Here is a 20060-nt window from a genome sequence, read left to right as displayed (position 1 = left end):
AATATTAATATAAATAGAGATAGTTAGTTTGAGTTTTCCAAACAACAATAAAATGTAATCTTTGGGGTGTATTTGAGATTTGAGTAGTTGTGTGTTAGAGAGGATTTTCTATTTTTCCGTTCAAAAATAGTTTGTTGAGAGGGTTTTCTATTTTTCAGTAAAAGAATATTTTGTTGAGAGGATTTGCTATTTTTCCACCCAAAAATTGTAATTGAGAGAGAGTTTTCAATTTTTCTGTTCGAAAATCGCAGTTTGAAGGGTTTGCAATTTTCTCTTTAATTTTTAAAAAGTTTAGAAGTTGTAATTTTGTTTTGTAAAGTTTAGAAGTTGAATAAAAAATTGATGAATCTTATTTTTTCTTTTTCAGAGTATACTTTGTTGTTTGCAGAAATTTGTTTTTTTTGTTATTTTCCAAACAATTGGTATAGAGTTAAAGTTTTGGTCAATAAAATAAGAAAGTTGATTCAAAAGGTGATACAAAGATTGATTTGAAAGAGTGAAAAGAATATACACAAAAAATAATTCTCTCCAAAGATAACGAATATGTGTTATCATATATAAATGTATGTTCTAATCTATGAAAATCAATCTTTAATCTATGAATTAATGAAATTTTAATATGATTAGTAAAATTGAAAATTTTAACGATATAATTATTACCTTTGCATAAATGATGGATTGAAAAACTCTAAAAGTAACAGATAATTTCAAGTTAATAATATAATGCCTGATTTTTCTGATGCGATCTTTTAATCTTAAAAGTGTATATGTAAAAATTATTTTTTTAAGTATTAAAGAATAAAAGAAATGGTTTTAGTGGGAGAAACTTTATTCTTTTAAGAATTTATTTTAATTTGTCATAATAATATTTATTTATCATTGATAATATAATAAAATATATGAGACAAATAATTTTTATATACAAAGAGTTTTTTATATATAGGAAAAATTTCAAATAGTTTTATAATTGATTTTATTTTTATATATGAGAAAAAATGTATTCATGATCTAAATATTTTTATAAATGGTGTTAGTTTTATATATGAAAAAAGTTTATTGTTGATTTAAATATTTTTATCAACGGAAAAAATATTGATGATACAAATATTTTTATAAATGGGAAAAAAGTATATGGTTGATATAAATATTTATATAAACCTCTACAAGTTAATTCTTGATATACATATTTTTATAAATGAAAAATAGAATAAGGTTGATACAAATATTTTTATAAACGGAAAAGAAATATAGGATTAATACAAATATTTATATAAATGGTAACAAGTCAATTGTTGATACAAACATTTTTATAAATCAAAAATAATGTATTGTTGATACAAATATTTTATAAATCACAATTTTTTATAAACGGTACCATAACAAAAATATTTTTATATAGAAAAAAAAAGTATTGATCTAAATATTTTAAAAACATGATTATTATTGAAAGAGTTTACTATTAAATTAAAATATTTGTATAAATAATATTAAAAAATAATGTGTATACATGAAAAAACTCTATTGTTGATCTAAAGCTTGTTAATTTTCTGTATATCAAATTTTTAGGACATCTTCAATAAAATAAAATAAAAATTATCTAGAAAAAACACGCATCAGACAAGAATTTATGTGTACGTACTTATTTTTTATTAGTTAATTATAAAAAAATATTATTAGAAATTTTAATAGTAAAATATAATTAGAAGGTAAATAATGTTCCTTATTATCAATTTTTAAATCAATTTAAAAAAATAAAACTATAAATTGTCATTTCTAATCATTTAAATACTCTGGGCTTTCTCTATGTGTTACAACTTTTAATGATCAAGAAAGTAAAAATTAAAAAATAGGATGACGTGCGCGATTATTTTGTTATATATTTTTAATTAATTACAGTTAAAAAATTACCACTTATTATATTTTTACAAAAAAAAAAATTAGAACTTATTCAAAAATAGTATAAATTATTTTAAATTTATTTATTTTTATAAATTTTAGAACTCGTATTTATATCATTATAGATGGCACGTATCAATTACACATTGTATAGATGCCCATTGTGATTTTGGTTTATCATAACAGTTAATTGTGATCGAAATTTATTATAAAAGATACAAAATTGATAAAAATAAAATAGAAACAGAATATTCCACCCTATTTCCTTTTACGTGGTCCAAATTCAAAATTAATATTGATTGAAATTATTATCTGTATCCTATATATACTTATAAACTACACTGCCAATAGTTAATTTATATTTTTGTCACAAAAACATTGAAGAGATTATAATTTGAGTTTAGATAAGAAATATGGTTTCTAGCATGACGTTTGTGGTCTTTAGCCTCTTGATCATTGTTGGCTTGATCTTTACTAATGTGCTAGCAGTGAATTTGTATGAGACCTCTTCAATCTCTAGAACAGGTCAGTTTTTAAAAAAATAGGATGTAACATGTTTAAATATGTGCATCAGCACTCAGATATTTTCAATTTAATGAATAATTCATATTATATTTTTATTTCTTACTAATAAATAAGATGTTGTGGACATTTTGCTATGATTTCTTTTCATATTACATTTATATTATTTCATAAAAATATTCATGTCATAATATAATATTTGCATTATAAAATGCTATAATATCTATTTAAAATGTAAAATTCTTTTTTAAAGTTTTTTTATTAAAATGGTTGATAAAGTAAATTTATCAAGGTATATGAATTTATTAAGTATAGGAAAGAGATATTGTGTATGAACAAAATTTTGTCATTTATTTTAATATACGACACATTGTGTTGTCTTATCATTTTTTCTTAAATTAGTTGTTATTATTTACCTAGACTAATATTTTGGTTATTGAGTAAATACCCTAAAACGATATAGGTATAGATATTATATCTTGTCTTTTCTAATGGTTTATTATCATTATTATTAGTTTAGTGTTTGTATTAGTCTTTATGACAATATCAAATTTCTTTTTTATGCAACATCATGGTAAAATCATATCATATTATCGAGAAGTAAATGATGCCCTAACTAAAAAGGGAGTGACTCATTCTAATAATACGTGTATCTTCTAGGGTTATTTGTATTTAATGACTCATTTTTTTTGGGCTTAAGTCCCCCCTTTAATAAAAAAACATAATTTTAAAATAATTGTCAAATATTTTATTTCATTTTTTAATTAATGATACACAATTATCAATATATATATTTTTAAATCTTGGAATCCGATTTCCTCATTTATATGGACTAATATAATTTGAAACCCTAAAATTTTTCCTAATTGAATCTATGGACTTTTATAACAAAAGTTAACTTTTTTTTGTTTATGCATAAATGACAAAAGCTCCGAATATATAAATTGTATTATCATAATCATAAATGAGTTAATTAATTGTTTTAATACTATAAATGAATAATTAATTGATTTTTTATTATCTTATGCAGCAACTAGTGTATCTTCACATCTTGATGAAAACTGTGGCAAGTCTACTGTTCAAATAAATCAATCTCCAACTGATCCCCTTCCAAGTGGTATTCCAACGTATACGGTTGAGATTGTGAACACGTGTGTCACTGATTGTGCCATCTCTAACATTCATGTTGCTTGTGGCATGTTCAGTTCTGCAACACTTATCAATCCAAACATCTTCATGCGCTTAAGTGAGAATGATTGTTTAGTTAATGGTGGAAACCCCATTTCTAGCGGGGGTGTTATTTCTTTCAAGTATGCTAACACATTTTCTTATCCACTCTCTGTTTCCTCAGTTGTTTGTAATTGATTCTCTATGTGTAAATGTCACCTTTTTTTTGTAGTGGTATTGAATAGATTAAAGTGATTTTGATTAATCTTTTATTTTTTTGTATTATATCTCAAACTAAATTCATAGAGATCATTTAAGTTTGAGAAAGAGATCTCAATCTATATTTCCTTACTTTCTTGTCTTTTAGTTTTTTGTATTATATCTCTGATTCTACCTCTTTTTTAAAATTAATTAATTTAAAATCATTTTCTATATAAAGAGGTTTAAAAATTAGATATTACAACTCATCTCTCACTCTTATGTTTGGAGTAGTTTGTTCAACATCAACTCCTTTGTAAATTAATTAGTTTATATATTTTTTCTTTGAAAAATTTAAGAGTGTCTTTCTCATATCTATATACTTTGTTGTTTTAGGTGTTAATTTTTCAATTTGTATGACTAACACTAAGAGCCCCTCAAAACTAATAATAAAGAGATATGATGAAACATATCACTTTGACCGAAGCCTCTACCATATATGATAAGACACACCATATTATCATTAAGGGTGTGATTGGTTTGACCGAAATAAGGAAGAGAGAGTTAGGTGTGATTGGTGTGATTGGTGTAGAAGAGAATAGAAAATGAGTGGGACCCACCACTTTTCATAATCTCTTCAAAAGAGGGAAGAAAGAGATGAGAGGTGTAATTTATTGAGCATATTACATTTATGACCTTATCTTTTATTGATTTAATATATTTTTAGGAACATTTTTATATTCTTAACACTTCTCTCTTTTTTATTTCTCTTATCTTTCTCTAATACCAAACAATACCTGAATTCTTATTTATTTCTCATATCTTTCTCTCTTCTCACACTCTCTCTTACATATTTCTCTCTTCTAATTTTATCTTCACAACCAATTACACCCTAAGAGTATTTGAACTATCCATGACCTCCGCAATATATATTCAATACTAGGATAATCATATTCTAGTTTTATTATTATTGGACTTAAGGGAATCTTCACCAATGATTCATTTAATTCTATATTTAATATAGTACCCAAGTTATATTTTCTATAATAGTATTATCCATGATGAACCTCTAAGGAACTAAAGTTGATTGATGATTATAAATGATGTTATTCATGACTTTCTTCCACCAGTTTGCAAGAGCATTTGCAACCACCATATATAAAATATTACACAACGAAATTCATCTCCAATATTTTATTTAAGCTTCATCTTTAGGTATCAAGGTAATATTTTTTGGATTGATATTAATGAGGAAGACAGATGATTCTAGCAAAGAACAACCTGAATCGAAGATTTCTGAGACACGTGTGTTCAAAAAATATTGGAAAATTTGATATTAAAGCCATCTAGTTCGTGGTAGTCATCATCTTGCATAGAGAAGGTAGAATCTTTGAACTCCTTAAAAGAAAAATTTGAAATCAAATTATCAATATCTTCAACAATGATAGTATTAGATGTTGCGTGAGGACTAGGTCACACGAGCTACTATGTCTTTGAAAACGTTTTATGAAATATTCAAGAGAGTAGCACACATACCTTCAGAAGAGTTGCAAACATCTCCATTTGTATTCACCAATGAAGTGACTATATTCACCTTTTCACTAGTAGTTGCAACAACATAGAAAAACCGAATAACGTTTAGTATTTACTAATCTATTTATTCTACTCTGTTTATATCTTATTTACATGTTATGTTATTAATGAAGAATAATTTTGTAAATCTCTTCAATTTTATATATTTTTTCACAATCAAACATATTAGAATATGTATTAATGTGGTTGTGCCATTCAAAGTAAAACATAATGCTTAGCCAATAAATTATTTTCACGAGAATTGAAACTAGATTTCAATACTATTATTTTCTAACAATGCACACCTCAAGTGTGTTAGGGCTATTCAAAAGGTCAATACGAGAGAGTATTTTTTTCACTTTAGGCACTTTCATTAAGAGCAACACACCTTTGTGAGAGACACACCACATACTCCCCCAAAATCTTAAGGTGACAGGTGTGTGAATTCTCCCACTTATAAGTGCAAGTCTCCATATTTCTAACAAATGTGGGACTTCCACACACTACTCACACTTGTTATTTTCAACACTCTCCATCAAGTATGAGAATATCCACAATCCTCCCTCTCACGTGGAAGCTCTTTCATCCATATACACTTGGACCACCGATGACACTTATCAAAGGCACACTCTAATCACGACATTGTGGGGTAACTTTTGATACAAGTGTGTCGGTCTCTTCACTCGAACTAGGCTCTGATACTATTGTTGGCGTTATATAGGGGTCAACACGACGAATCATTTTTTCACTTTAGGGACTTTCATTTGGAGTGTCACGCCTAATTTTACCCCTAGATAAATAAATCGATATATTCACGAGACAATTACATCATGTGCATATTATGACATGCATTTCCTTAGGCATATTTCCTAAAAAGTCAATCAGAATAAAATTTTTGTTTTACATACAGACCGGTTGAATTAATTTTCAATCGCGTGTAAATTAGCGGGCGAAAATTTTCAAGTTCAGGCCTGCAACTAACTGTTTTATTCATCTACATTTTGCGTAGGTCAATTTGGCACACTCATTTAAGTTTTTTTGCATCTGCGAGCGTTCGCATTTTAATCAGTTTTAGCCTTTTCATGCAAACATTTTTAATTGCAAAATACGATTCGCGACTGTCTATTTTATTCAATTTCATTTCATAGAGATAATTTTATTGTATTCCTTTTAATTTTTCTTTTTTAATCAAAATAATTGAAAATTAAATAGAGATAAGTGAATTAATTGAATAAATTTATTTGTTTTTATTATAAAATATTGTGATTTTGTCTCATTAATTTTGAACCCATTTTGATTGTTTAAAATTTCTAAGGGTAGTCTTGATATTTCATACATTTTAAAACCCTAGAAAACTAGTATATAAAGTTAAGCATTTTGGCTAATGAAATCAAGCAGACGGTGCATATCACTTATCACCTCACAAACAAAAATAAAAAATAAAAAATAAAATAAGCGAGGGAGGGGAGTACGTGACTCTCTCCTCGTTTTCAGAATGAGTACCTTTTTCACTAACCACATTCATTCTCTTCTAACCACATCTCTTTTCTTCATTTTCTAAAACACTTCTTCATCTCATACACTCTCTCTCAATGGGCACACTCCCAGGTTGAGATTTCAGAATCTATCTTTTTATTCTGAGAGAATCCATAATCCACCATTTTATTCTGAGAGAATCTAGAATCCACCATTTTAGTATGAGAAATTCCATAATCCACCATTTTGTTCTAAGAGAATCCAAATTCAACCATTTTGTTCTGAGAAATTCCAGAATCCATAACTCACCATTTCGTTACAAATATTTCCAAATGCATCTGCGTTTGTTATGAGAGAATCCACAATCCACCATGTTGTTATGAGGATTTGCGTAACCCACTTTACATTATGAGTATTTATGTAAGTCACCTTCTTAGAATCCGAGGATTACTGGATATCATCACTATGTTTTGAGGATTTCCAAACCTCACATTTGTCTAAAGTATCCCTATAGAGTTTCACCCCAATAAGTTTCTCTTGGAACTTTTCCCTAGTTAATCCCAAATGAGTCCATTTTGCAAATAAAGGAAAACTTCCAAGACTCCTTTCATTCCATTTCATTCACATTTGAAGGATGAAATTCAAATATTTTATATTTAATTATTTTTCACCACGGCTACAGGAAGATTGTCGTTGTTCATTCTTTTGGATTAATATAGGCAGTTTTCGTACCCTAATTTTGTCCGGATATCTAAATCTTTTTTGTGAATATTATATTGCATTTTATTCATTTTTTAAAAGAAAGTATTTGTTTTTGTCATTTATTTAGTAATTTATTTTAACTATAATTACAAAAAAAAGTTTAACAAATGTTTTATATTGATGTGTACTTTAATGACAAAATATTATAAAAAATATTTTAGTTTTAGTCTTTTTTATTTATTTTAAATTAATCATAAAAAATACAAAAAACGGTTTGTTTTCCATTATTTATTATTATTATTATTATTTATTATTATTGTCTTAGCGATCAAGAAAATGATCAGTGTTATTTTATATGATTGTTTTCACATAAGTAATATACGATTTTATTTTGGTCATCATTGATCAATTTGATTTATTTCCCTTTTAAGTTTAAACCTAATTTTGACTCAATTTTCAAGTGAAGATTATCAGGTTTTCCTTAGAATTGTGAGGGTTTGAAGAGGGGAGGAAAAGCTGGCGCGCAAGGATCCTTTCAAATAAGCTCAGATGATCTCTATTTATAGCAAATTGAAGTGATATTCGCACACTTGAAATTTCTTCCAAAATTGGCAATGTCATGTTCATGCTTGCATGGGCGTGTACATGCCCATGAAGCAATGCACTAAGGTCTAAATTCAACTGTGCTGAAGTCTGAATGAAGCTTGATTGGAAAGGCAAAGTGAAATGGTCATTTAAAGTTTTAATTTTGCCAATTGATGCAGGCATGTTAACACCATGCGCAGCCCTAGCAAGCCTCATCCAAAATGAATGAATTAGGACTCATTAGAAAGCTTAGATCAAGAGGAATAACTCTTATGTTTAACACTTTTCCATTTGGAACTTGGATCATGATGAATTTTGAGGTGGAAGTTTGGAAATTTCAACATGTCGAGAAATTTTCTAAGTGTCAAGTCATATACTTCAATATTCCACCTTGCTTAATTTTTTATGTGAGCTCCAAATGAGAAATATGTCTTCATAAACGTTGTAGCTATTTAAAATGTCTTCATCATGGTCACCAATTTGACATCATTTGGATTTAGAATGAGAGAGTTATGCATTTTTGAAGTTGAGGTAAATCACTTGTTCAGTGGTATTGGTCCAAAATGACCTATAATTTATCCTCATATCACATGCTCATAAAAGTTGATTTAGCTTTCACCCAAAACATTAAAGTTAAATTAGACATCTTTAATTTGATTGTGAAACTTGGAAATATTTCATCTTATAAAAATTGAGCAAGTTATGGCCTTGGGAAGTTGACTTTCAAATTAGGATTTAGACAAAATGACCTATAATGTTTCAACATGTAAAATGACTTTCCAAGCAAACTTAGCTCTAGAACTCAACATTAAAGTAGTTTGGAATGCTATTTAGAGTAACATTTATCTTGGAATCATTTTCATAGGATGAAAATTGTAGGAGATAGGGTCTAGGGAGACCCAGTTTTGATTAGATGAATTCATCTGGCCAACCACCATCAACCAACTTACTAGGGTTTAGGGTTTCCAAGGCAAACCAACTCCAAACTCTTGAAGAAATCTTGATCAAAATAACACTACAACAAACAAGACCTTAGACAGCGCTTTTTTTAGCCTTAGACAGCGCTTTAAACCGCTGTCTAAACCTCCGTTGCTAAAGGTTTAGACAGCGCTTTTTTAAATCTTAAAAGCGTTGTCTAAGCCCTCCCCCCCCCCCCTTAGACAGCGCTTTGGCCAAAAGCGCTTTATAAGCCCCTCTTATTTTAAATTTTTTAGGTATACCTTAGACAGCGCTTTTCAAAAAGCGCTGTCTAAGCCCCCCCCTTAGACAGCGCTTTTTACAAAAGCGCTGTCTAAGGTATACGAAAATTTTTGAAGCTTTTGTTTTAAACCACATTTTTTCCAGGTTTATAAACCAGAATTTCTACCTGTTTTCAACCAGATTTTGACAGACAATTATCACATTTTATATATGCCATTTTGGCCTTTTTTTCTACCAATTTTTGGCTAACAAATATATATATATATATATATACCAATTCAAACCAATTTTGCCTTAAATGTATCAAAATATATACAAATTTATAATTTTATAAATAAAATCAATTTTATAAAATTGAATAATTCAAAATCAAATTTTACTATACATAGACTACAATTACAACTACACTCAGGTATCTATTTCTCACAAATCAAAAACTAACATAGACTTACAACCAGTACTTTGGGAGGCCACAATTGTCACACATACTTGTGGGTTTGTAAGGCCCGAATCATCAAAGAAGCTGCAGAGTTCTCTGCATCCTTCACCCGAGATTTCTCATCTCCAGACATTTGGAGTGTGGCAGATGGAGTAGCTATTTGTACAGCAGTGACAAATTTCTTATCTTGAGGAGTACCTTCATCTTTCACAATGCTGTAAAACATCATAGAGAAGCAAGAAATCATTTTACAAGCTCGACACAAGCAAATCAACTTAAATAACAAGGAAGATTAATTAGATAGTAGAAAATTTCAACTCCCCAAAACAATTATTGTTGAGTTTCTCTTTGTAGATGTATAAAACTAATAGCCCAAAAGAGGGCAGAGGCATAACTAAATCTCTCAGTCATGGATAAGGATGTAGAGAACCAAACACCCAGCCACCAGGATCCAATTAGGATTACACCTAATAAAGGCGTTATGTAGGCCAGGCCAGGAGCATCAGAGTACAAATTGTTTAGGAGAACCTCCTGTATATAACATTTAAGGTAAAGAATAATTGAATCTTGTTTATATAGCTTACAACTACTTTGATTCAGATTAAAAAGGAGTACAGACTTTTCTTATGAATGAGTTCAAAATATTAGGTTGATTGGTACTCAAGTTATATATCGGGCATGACTAAAGTAATTTCTCTCAGTGTTAAGCAATATACTCAGAGTAAAGAACAATGTAGCATTGATCATCTATTACAGTTAAGAACTAAAGAAGGAAAAAAATAGCATCAGTTATATACATTATTGTTGCATATATCAAGTTTCTTATTTACTTTTGAATACTTAGAAATCAACCAAATTTATGAAGAATTCACTATTGATCCTATGATTTGAAGTTTGTCTCCTTTTGGTTAGATGAAATAATATCTGATTTTTCTTATAATTAAGGCAGATTTTATAAATGGATGTGAACCATTCACCGGAAGGGATCAATAATATTTCAATTTGAGTTGTATGCCACAGGCAGGTTTCTACTGTGTCCTAGACCTTGTGACTAGGTATATGAAGGCAATCTTCAAATGCAAGCAATAACTTAACTGTCCCAGCTAACAAAAACACTATTTTAAAAAAAATAATACACTCTTCATCCTCGTCATTTTTTGGTTTCTCAAACCTGCCATATAACTTCAAGTTATTCTAGCAAGGAAACCAGAAGACAGGTAGACACACTTTTATACACAGAAAATGAAATCAAGACTATAAATGAATTATAGTGCCAGGCTAGCCGTGTTTACCTGTATACTGGTTTAGGCCACTTTTTTATCCCACAAATTGCATATAACTTCTGCTTTGCAGCTTCAACTTCAAAGGTACCATCAATGCCGACATAACAGTCACGTATCATGGTAGTGGCAGGCAGTAAGCGTTCTAGTTTATGCAAGGCAGCCTTGGCAGCTTCAAGCCTTGCAATATCCTTTTGGTCTGAGGAAGCGGATGCAACCAACTCTCCGTCAACATAGACATTGGCCGTGCTTTTGGCACAATTTCTCTGTTGTTCTATGTCAACTTTTTTACCATTCTTTTGGCAGATCTCGTAAAGCATTGTCACCGGTTGCGGTTTTTGTTCCAGATCTTGCAAAGTAACTATCGGCTCCAAAACACCTCTTATTATCTGCCAACAAAAATTACAAGCATTTATCAGGCAGTGACAAAGTTGTTGGGTCAAAACAACTACACGATTTCATATTGAGTGCACAATATTAAGCAAGAATAGGTTCAAGTTTAAACAACAGGAATAATGCATAAACTCATCATGTACCAAAATGTGCCTAAAAATATGTGCCTAAAAACATGGTCATTAACTCAAATGCACCAAACATATTTACCAAACAGTGCCTAAAAAACATCAGTTGCATACTTGCAATGGTCATGATAATATGTCATCGTTGACTCAACCAAAGACAGAATATGTTCATGCACACATTCAACTCCCACATCATGAACTCCAAAGCCACAGCTTTGGGGAGCAACAATACACCCCAATCCAACCAACCAAACCCAATGTACAAGCTATAACAAACATCTGTAAATCTAATCATCATAATCAATTAATTAGGTCTAAATGTATCTTAGTTTTAGGAATTCCTAGTCATTCCCTTTTCTAATAGAGTAAATCTGGTCCAAAAATTAATGTTACTATCCAGGTAAACTTGGATTGCAAGTTTGAACAATGCCATTGAAATTTCACAAACTGAGATAACAGAAGCTTTTCTTGCCAAAATTTCACATAATTTTAAAAATGCTAATAAATCTTTCATATCATCATGCTCATTTTAATTGCTATGATCCTTTCTACTATCATCAACAGTTCAACACAGTGAAAAAAACAACAATTGAAATGCTAACAAAAAAAAAATCTAGAAAGTTCAGAAATAGCCCTACCACCCATAATTTTTTAAGATCAAAACCAACATCAACATAAACAGCAACAACAATAGACTCGACAATATCAGCAAGAATCTTCAGAGCTTTCACCGATCCACCATACTTAACAACAACACAGTCATCCTCACAATCAACCGCTTCAACAAACTCGTTAATCGCATCAACAATTGAAAATGTATTGTGACGTACATAACGGTGCAGACCGTTACGCACGGCAGCGCGAGCGAGTTTCTCGGTGCTAACATTAGCGGCACGGAGGAGGGAGAGTGTACCAGGATCAACGGAGGAGTAAGCGAGGAAGAGGTGATTGCTGATCGCGAGACCTAATACGGCGTCGCCGACGAACTCGAGACGCTCGTATGAAACGGCTTCAGGGTAAGAAGTATGGGTTAGGGCTTGTTCTAGAAGCTTCTTGTTTTGAAAAGTGTAACCGATTATTTTCTCCACTGCTGAAACTGAAGCTTCCATCTTCATCTTCTCTTTACGTGTTGTGTGTGAGATTCGGAGATTGAAATAAGCAGAAAACAAAAGTTGTGGCTTTGGAGTTCATGATGTGGGATGATTATGATAATTTTTTTTTAATTGAAAGACTTTAAACAGCGCTTTCTCAAAAGCGCTGACTAAGGTCTATATTTAAAAGCGCTTTCTAAAAGCGCTGTCTAAGGGGGGGTCTTAGACAGCGCTTTCTAAAAGCGCTGTCTAAGACTCCCCCTTAGACAGCGCTTTCATTATTTTTTTAGAACATTTTCCGTGTTTTATTTTTATTTTAACCTTAGACAGCGCTTTCTTTTAAAAGCGCTGTCTAAGATGCGCTATTAAAAAACCTTTTTGGCGTAGTGTAACATGCAAAGATCAATGGGACTCATATATGATGCTTAGAGACATTTTTGGATCATTCCTTAGTTGTTCTCTTAGAATGAGGGTCTTAAACCCTAGATATCAACTTGATACATAAATGGGGATCATGCTCTACCTACAAAAGAGTTAGACAAATGCAAAGACATATTTTTTGGTATTTTTGTTAGTAAAATGATAATATATAAGTATGATACAATCACATAGTGCTTGGTGATCACTCTTAAAACAAACCCAATGAAAGAGAGGGTAAGGAGGATGCCAAGGTATGATCCCAATGCTAATGCATATGATAAAATTGCATGAGGGATCTTAGGGTAAAAGTTGGGGTCTTACAATATGGACTAATATAATTTGAAACCCTAAAACCCTTCCTAATTGAATCTATGAATTTTTATAACAATAGTTCACTTTTTATTTGTATGCATAAATGACAAAAAAGACGCACAACAAATATAACAATAAAAAAAAGAGCAACAAAAAATACCTCTATTTCTCCCACGTTGTTTTAACCAAAAAAATCAACACAAAACTCTCTCCCATGTTGATTTTATTTTTCTAGAAAAATGCAAACTTCCACTTCTCCATAATCAATACTTCTCCTCTATCAAAACACCACCATACCAGCATAAACCATCATTCATCCCTAAATCAGACTTTCTTTTGATCATGATCAAAACTTCCACTTCTCCATAATCAAAACTCTCTCCCATGTTGATTTTATTTTTTATTATTGACATGAATTTAAAAAAATACACTTTCTTTTGATCAAACAAACTAATCCTTTTCACAACTAAATCAGACTTTTCACATTTAAACCAAAGGCTTATACTCAAATAAATAAGTCAAAAAATGATTAAATAGTCGAATGCCTCTTTTTTCTCCGAGTACTGGGATACCTGTTGTATAGCTTGCATTTCAAGCACTTGTTAATTTCAAGGAACTTTAATTTGATTCATATCAAACCTTTACCAATAAAAAATCAAACTAAAAAAGATCTATTGGGTGCATATCCATGTGATCCACGAGTATTTGGATACATGCTATATAACTTGCCTTTTGAATCCCCGTCTTCCACCTAAAAAAAACTTAAACTCATCAAAACCATTTTTCCGCCTCAGCACAACAAACAAACCATTTTTCATAAACAAAAAGTGTTTAACCGCTCGAATGCAATCAAAATATTATCCATTCTGACGCGATATACAAACAAATGCTTCTGTATCCCATGCGCGAGGAACAAGCAATGTTTAACTCCTTGAATTGAACCTAAAAACCATTCACTAAAACCAACAAACAAACAAACATTTGATACTCAAGACTACGTAGCTCTAAGTTCTCAATCGTACCAGGGGATACGTAGGAGCGAGATTCAACGTCTCATCAAGCACTCTAATAAAAAACTAATTCCCCCCTTTCTTTATTTTTGTAAATACTTTGAAAATGTTAGAAGAAATAAAAAATATCTTAGGCTAATACTCATATTTGAAAAACTAACTAAACGGTTATCGTTGGATTCAACAGATGTGTGGGGTGCTAATACCTCCCTATGGGTATAATCGACTCTTGAAATTGAATTAGGTTGCGATGACCATATTTTTGTTCTTTTAGGATTTTATCGATGACTTCCCTTTTAAAATAAACTTTGATGGCGACTTTGTTGATTTAAAGTGTTTGTACGCTCAGGTATTTTTCACGTTCAGACTCGTAGCAATGGGGAAGAATCGTGGGGATGAAGTGGATTGGTTCAATAATAGAATTTCTTGTAGGTTATATTGGGGGAAAATACTATTTTGGTTGAATACGTTGCTGGAGAGGAGCCATTGTAACGCATTTTTTCTGACCGTGTTTAGTCTGACTATAAAAAATGGTGCAAGGTGGAAGATATGAGTTTTTTAAGAAGACAATTGGAATTGGAATTTATCAAGTAAGAGAATTTGGAGGATGATGCAAGTTAAGAGCTCTCAGATCTATTTAAAATGTAAAATTCCTTGTTAAAGTTTTTTTATTAATATGGTTGATATAATAAATTTATTAATTTTATTTGTATATGAATTCATTAAGTATAGGAAAGAGATATTGTGTATGAACAAAATGCCTATATATTTTGTCATTTATTTTAATATGCGACACATTGTCTTGTCTTATCATTTGTTCTTAAACTAGTTGTTATTATTTACCTAGACTAATATTTTGGTTATTGAGTAAATACCCTAAAACGATATATGTATAGTTATTATATCTTGTCTTTTATTATGGTTTATTATCATTGTTATTAGTTTAATTTTTGTATTAGTCTTTACGACAATATCAAATTACTTTTTTATGCAACATCATGGTAAAATCAGATCATATTATCGAGAAGCAAATGATGCCCTAACTAAAAAGGGAGTGACTCATTCTAATAATACGTGTATCTTCTAGAGTTATTTATATTTCATTACTCATTTATTTTTCAGGGGCTTAAGTCCTCCCTTTAATAAAAAAAACTCATATTTTATAATAATTGTCAAATATTTTATTTCATTTTTTAATTAACGATACACAATTCTCAATATAGATATTTTTTAAATCTTGGTATCCGATTTACTAATTTATATGGACTAATATATTTTGAAACCCTAAAATCTTTCCTAATTGAATCCATGAAGTTTTATAACAATAGTTAATTTTTTATTTTTATTCATAAATGACAAAAAAGACACACAACAAATACCACAATAAAAAAAAAAGAGCAACAAAAAATATCTTTATTTCTACCACGTTGTTTTGACCAAAAAAATCAAAATAAACCTCTCTCCCATGTTGATTTTCTTTTTCTAGAAAAATGCAAACTTCCACTTCTCCATAATCAATCACTAGTACAAAAAGAATAATATAATTTGTAAATTTACACCCGTTTTACAAAAAACGGGTGTAAAAAGCAAATGCGGTGGCAGTTTTGTAAATAAAGTCTTATTTTGAATTTTAGTACGTAACAATAGACACCCTATTTTTAAATAACGGGTGTAAATTCAAATATTATTTATTATCAACTCTATATTACACCTGATATTCAAAAAAAGGGTGTAAATTTAAAAATAAAAATAAAATATTCGTGCCTTAAACAATAACTTTTATTATTCTTATTTGTTTAATCTTAAATTTTCTTAAAAAAATAATAAATTTTAATATTAATATATAACAATAGACACCCTATATTTAAAAATAGGGTGTATAATTATAACAATATAAATGACTAAATTTATATTAAACCCGTTATATTAAAATAGAGTGTAAATTTTGGAATATTAATATAACAATAGACACCCTATATTTAAAAATAGGGTGTATAATTATAACAATATAAATGACTAAATTTATATTAAACCCGTTATATTAAAATAGGGTGTAAATTTAGGAATCCCTAAGTACAATTTATCATTACCGCCTAAAATATAACCATGACTTCTCATGTTCCAAATTTTCTTTTCATTTCACATTTTAGAAACTTTTCATCATCGATGAAGTGCAAGAAATAGTGAAAAAGGAACAAAGAACGTGATTGCTCGGAAATCTTCACAACCCACAACGGCTTCATCATTCTTCTTTACCGTTTTCTATACTCTCTTTTACGCTGCTTTGGATATTAAAGTTGATTCATTCGTTGTTGTTCTTACTTTTCTTTGCTGGGTTTCTTCTAGTTTCATCGTTAATTCCATCAGTTTCGAACTCGCTTGGAAGGTACTTTATTCATTTATTCGTTTGTTTTCATTCATCTACTCATCAAAATTGATTCGCTGACGGTGAATCATCCACGTGCTTGACGGTTTACAAAAACGACGGTGCTCCGGCGGTGTTCCAATCCCCGAAATGCCCTCGCTGGAGACTCTTCGATTACGATTCTTCTCCTCGAACTGCAACGCGTTGTCAATCTTCGATGCTCCAGGGTCGAAGAAAATCACAAGAGGATCGCACTCTCTGTGTACTCGATGTTCGCATTCCATTCCCCGGTAAACTATTCACTATTCCAATTTCCTTTCTGTTTCGTGTTCCAGAGGCTTCTTCGGAAGATTTATTTCTGATTCTATGTGTTTGTTGCTGGAGCAGGTACGATGGGGATCAGGGAGGTTGTAGTTGGAATTGTGGCGGTTTTCGATGGACATAACGGTGCTGAAGCTAGTGAGATGGCGTCAAAACTTTTGATGGAGTATTTTGTTCTGCATACTTATTTTCTTCTTGATGCAATGTATTCTGTTGTATCAAAGACTTCCACAGGAAAATTGCTTCACAGGCGAGACCATGATCACGGAAACTTATTGCATAGGTGGAAAGAGATTTTAGGTTGGCAATGGCATGAACTGCATTCTGAAAGGTGGTTTTGCAATTGCATTGCAGCTATAGTTCTACATTTTATTAATAGCTAGCACTAGAGAGGTGTTTTTGCATCTCTAGTATTGTTGATCAAACCTCGAGTATAGTTTATCATGAATGGTTGGTCTTATGTAAGCTGTGAATGTAAATGTGGCATATTGGTGCTTTCTTTTTAAGAATTTATAAGGAATGCGTATCAGTTAGAAATGTGTTATTTACAAAGTGATTTTTGTTTGGATAACTTTTGAATATCTATTTTGCTGATATTTGGTTCGGATTTGGAGTTGTTTTGTTGGTTTATTAGTGTACTAACTATTTCAAACAGCATTTAGTTTTACATTAATTTAGTTTCTCGCATTTGTGTGTCTGTATCTCATCTAAAATTACTTTTCCAGGTTGCAGAATGTATTTTCTTTAGTTTATCATGTCTTTATTAGGATATCGCATAAAGATTATATTGTTTCTCCTTGCTTCTGTCTAAACTTTAGACATAAAATATAAATATAATATTGTGTGTGGTTATGATAAGGTGACCGGCATACTTTTTATTTAAAGAAAACATGACTATTGTTGTTAATTTTAATATATATTTCTGTAGCCTCCTTATTAGAGCTATATAGGCAGACAGAGCGTGATGGTTCTGTTTCTGTGTGGGATCGTGAAAAGTATAGATTAGCTTCTTCCCATGGGCTCAATCATTTTGCAGTGAAGGAATTGACTAGGGATCACCATCCAGACAGAGAGGATGAAAGAACTCGGGTGGAAGCTGCTGGTGGTCAAGTTCTAAATTGGGGTGGTTTGCAAAGATCAATCCTGATGCACCACTTGACAAAGTTTGTATTCTCAGCTGTGGAATATGCACTGGTATCTATATGGAAGATCTCTAACTTGAGATATTAATATATAACTAGGCTTGATCTATGTTTTCCTAATATAATTTGCATTGATGGTTATAGGTCTTGGTGCTACTATCAATGTTGCAAAGCCAAAACCTGGCTCTTCTGTTGCTATCTTTGGACTTGGAGCTGTTGGTCTTGCTGTATGTTCCTCTTATACCTTTGACTGTATATGTGTGTTAGTGTTGCAGTTATGATTGGAAATGAAATGAGCCAATATTAATGTCTGCTCTTTTCTTTAAACCATACTTTAGGCTGCTGAAGGGGCAAGGATTTCTGGTGCATCTAGAATCATTGGAGTTGATTTAGTTTCCAGCCGATTCGAATTAGGTACAATGTGTTCTTTGCTCCATCTAATGATTTAAGATAGTGCTCAACATAAATTCAATGACTTAACTTTGGTAATAATTTTGTTCCCAGCTAAGAAGTTTGGAGTGAATGAGTTCATGAACCCGAAAGATCACGACAAACCTGTACAGCAGGTTATTGCTGAAATTACGAATGGAGGTGTAGATCGTGCTGTTGAATGTACCGGTAGCATCCAAGCTATGATCTCAGCATTTGAATGTGTCCATGATGTAAGTAAACATACTTTTCTTTTTTATTTTGTTGCTAAAAAGCTTATATTAGTACTACTTACAGATGCTGAACCTTGACTTGTTATTATTTCTAAGGGTTGGGGTACTGCTGTACTTGTTGGAGTTCCAAGCAAAGATGATGCCTTCAAAACTCATCCTATGAATTTCTTGAATGAGAGGACTCTTAAGGGTACCTTCTATGGCAACTACAAGCCCCGCACCGATCTTCCCAATGTTGTTGAGAAGTACATGAAGGGGGTAAGATTCTATATATTGGATTATGCAGTGCATTAGGCGGATTATCTAGTATTGCATAATAATATGTTATCTGTATTGCTAATGTGATGTTACTGTGATATTTAATGCAGGAGCTGGAACTTGAGAAATTCATTACTCACACAGTACCATTCTCAGAGATCAACAAAGCTTTTGATTACATGCTGAAAGGGGAGTCTATTAGGTGTATCATCAGAATGGAGGAGTAATGCTCTAAAACATTGTTGAAACAGTCTCACTAGGGGACTGAGTTTTCTATCTGGTTGTTGAAAAAATAAATAATGGAATTGTTGTATATTCCATTTTGGTTTATTTAATTTGTGGCATTTTTGTTGTTCTACACTTGTTTTGCTTAGTTTAAGTTTTCAGTTTATGTATTGGAATATGAAAAATCTAAAAGGGTGTTTAGTAAAAATCTGAAGGTATCAATAAATATTTAGTCTTTATTTGAGTTAATATCTATATTTTATCTAATTAAAATGATTGTGGATTCAAAGTAAAAATCTTAGGCATAGTTGCTTGGTTCCACTCAATTAGAGAGGTTATATTTAGACCTTCTGTATTGTTTGGCTCACAAACCTTATCCTAAACTATAAGGGCATTTTTGCTTCCTGAATCTTTACCACACCATAAGAAGTTCCTGCATATAGACTCAACATGACTAATAACTTTCTTTGGAAGCGGGAAAACCTGCATGCAATACCCCGTCACAGCAATTACACCTTTTTTTTATCTAAAACAGGGTGTAATAGGTGACAATTTACACCCGTTTTATATTAAATAGGGTGTAAATGTCTTAAAATTTAATGTATATATCTACCAATTACACCCTTTTTTTAAATCTAAAATAGGGTGTAATATATTCTCTTTTTACACCCGTTTTAAAACGGGTGTAAATTCTTC

The 20060-nt window shown here is 30.9% G+C and overlaps 3 protein-coding genes across 3 annotated transcripts; 2 read left to right on the top strand and 1 right to left on the bottom strand.

Annotated features, from left to right (window-relative positions):
- Nucleotides 1-9782: 9782 nt before the first annotated feature.
- LOC127117566 (ribonuclease 3-like protein 2) lies at nucleotides 9783-12725 on the bottom strand. The gene is made up of 3 exons (XM_051047626.1): nucleotides 12197-12725; nucleotides 11050-11426; nucleotides 9783-9972 (listed from the first exon to the last, which is right to left on the bottom strand). Exons 1-3 carry the CDS (start codon nucleotides 12671-12673, stop codon nucleotides 9798-9800), a joined length of 1029 nt encoding a protein of 342 aa, XP_050903583.1. The 5' UTR covers nucleotides 12674-12725; the 3' UTR covers nucleotides 9783-9797.
- A 4104-nt stretch (nucleotides 12726-16829) lies between these two features.
- LOC127121610 (probable protein phosphatase 2C 51) lies at nucleotides 16830-17475 on the top strand (the record flags this gene model as incomplete). Its single annotated transcript, XM_051052070.1, has 2 exons — nucleotides 16830-17046; nucleotides 17144-17475. Coding segments are annotated over 2 exons (534 nt in total), but the record flags the coding sequence as incomplete, so codon positions are not given.
- Nucleotides 17476-17520: 45 nt separating this feature from the next.
- On the top strand, nucleotides 17521-19469 carry LOC127121609 (alcohol dehydrogenase 1-like). Its single transcript, XM_051052068.1, has 8 exons — nucleotides 17521-17551; nucleotides 18006-18072; nucleotides 18189-18271; nucleotides 18364-18446; nucleotides 18558-18633; nucleotides 18724-18881; nucleotides 18978-19139; nucleotides 19250-19469. Exons 1-8 carry the CDS (start codon nucleotides 17521-17523, stop codon nucleotides 19364-19366), a joined length of 777 nt encoding a protein of 258 aa, XP_050908025.1. The 3' UTR covers nucleotides 19367-19469.
- Nucleotides 19470-20060: the final 591 nt, after the last annotated feature.

Source organism: Lathyrus oleraceus, chromosome 2 (genome assembly GCF_024323335.1).
Source record: "Lathyrus oleraceus cultivar Zhongwan6 chromosome 2, CAAS_Psat_ZW6_1.0, whole genome shotgun sequence".
NCBI lineage: Eukaryota > Viridiplantae > Streptophyta > Magnoliopsida > Fabales > Fabaceae > Lathyrus > Lathyrus oleraceus.
This window is presented reverse-complemented; position numbering and strand designations above follow the sequence as displayed.

Excerpts from the sequence above, each read along its gene's own strand:
- LOC127117566 (XM_051047626.1), bottom strand. The coding sequence starts at position 12,673 with ATGAAGATGGAAGCTTCAGTTTCAGCAGTGGAGAAAATAATCGGTTAC. Across the intron at positions 11,427-12,196 it reads ATCTTAAAAAATTATGGGTG|ATAATAAGAGGTGTTTTGGA; the intron begins GTAGGGCTATTT and ends TTTTGTTGGCAG. Across the intron at positions 9,973-11,049 it reads TGGCCTAAACCAGTATACAG|CATTGTGAAAGATGAAGGTA; the intron begins GTAAACACGGCT and ends GATGTTTTACAG.
- LOC127121609 (XM_051052068.1), top strand. The coding sequence starts at position 17,521 with ATGAATGGTTGGTCTTATGTAAGCTGTGAAT. Across the intron at positions 17,552-18,005 it reads GTCTTATGTAAGCTGTGAAT|CCTCCTTATTAGAGCTATAT; the intron begins GTAAATGTGGCA and ends ATATTTCTGTAG. Across the intron at positions 18,447-18,557 it reads TTGGAGCTGTTGGTCTTGCT|GCTGCTGAAGGGGCAAGGAT; the intron begins GTATGTTCCTCT and ends ACCATACTTTAG.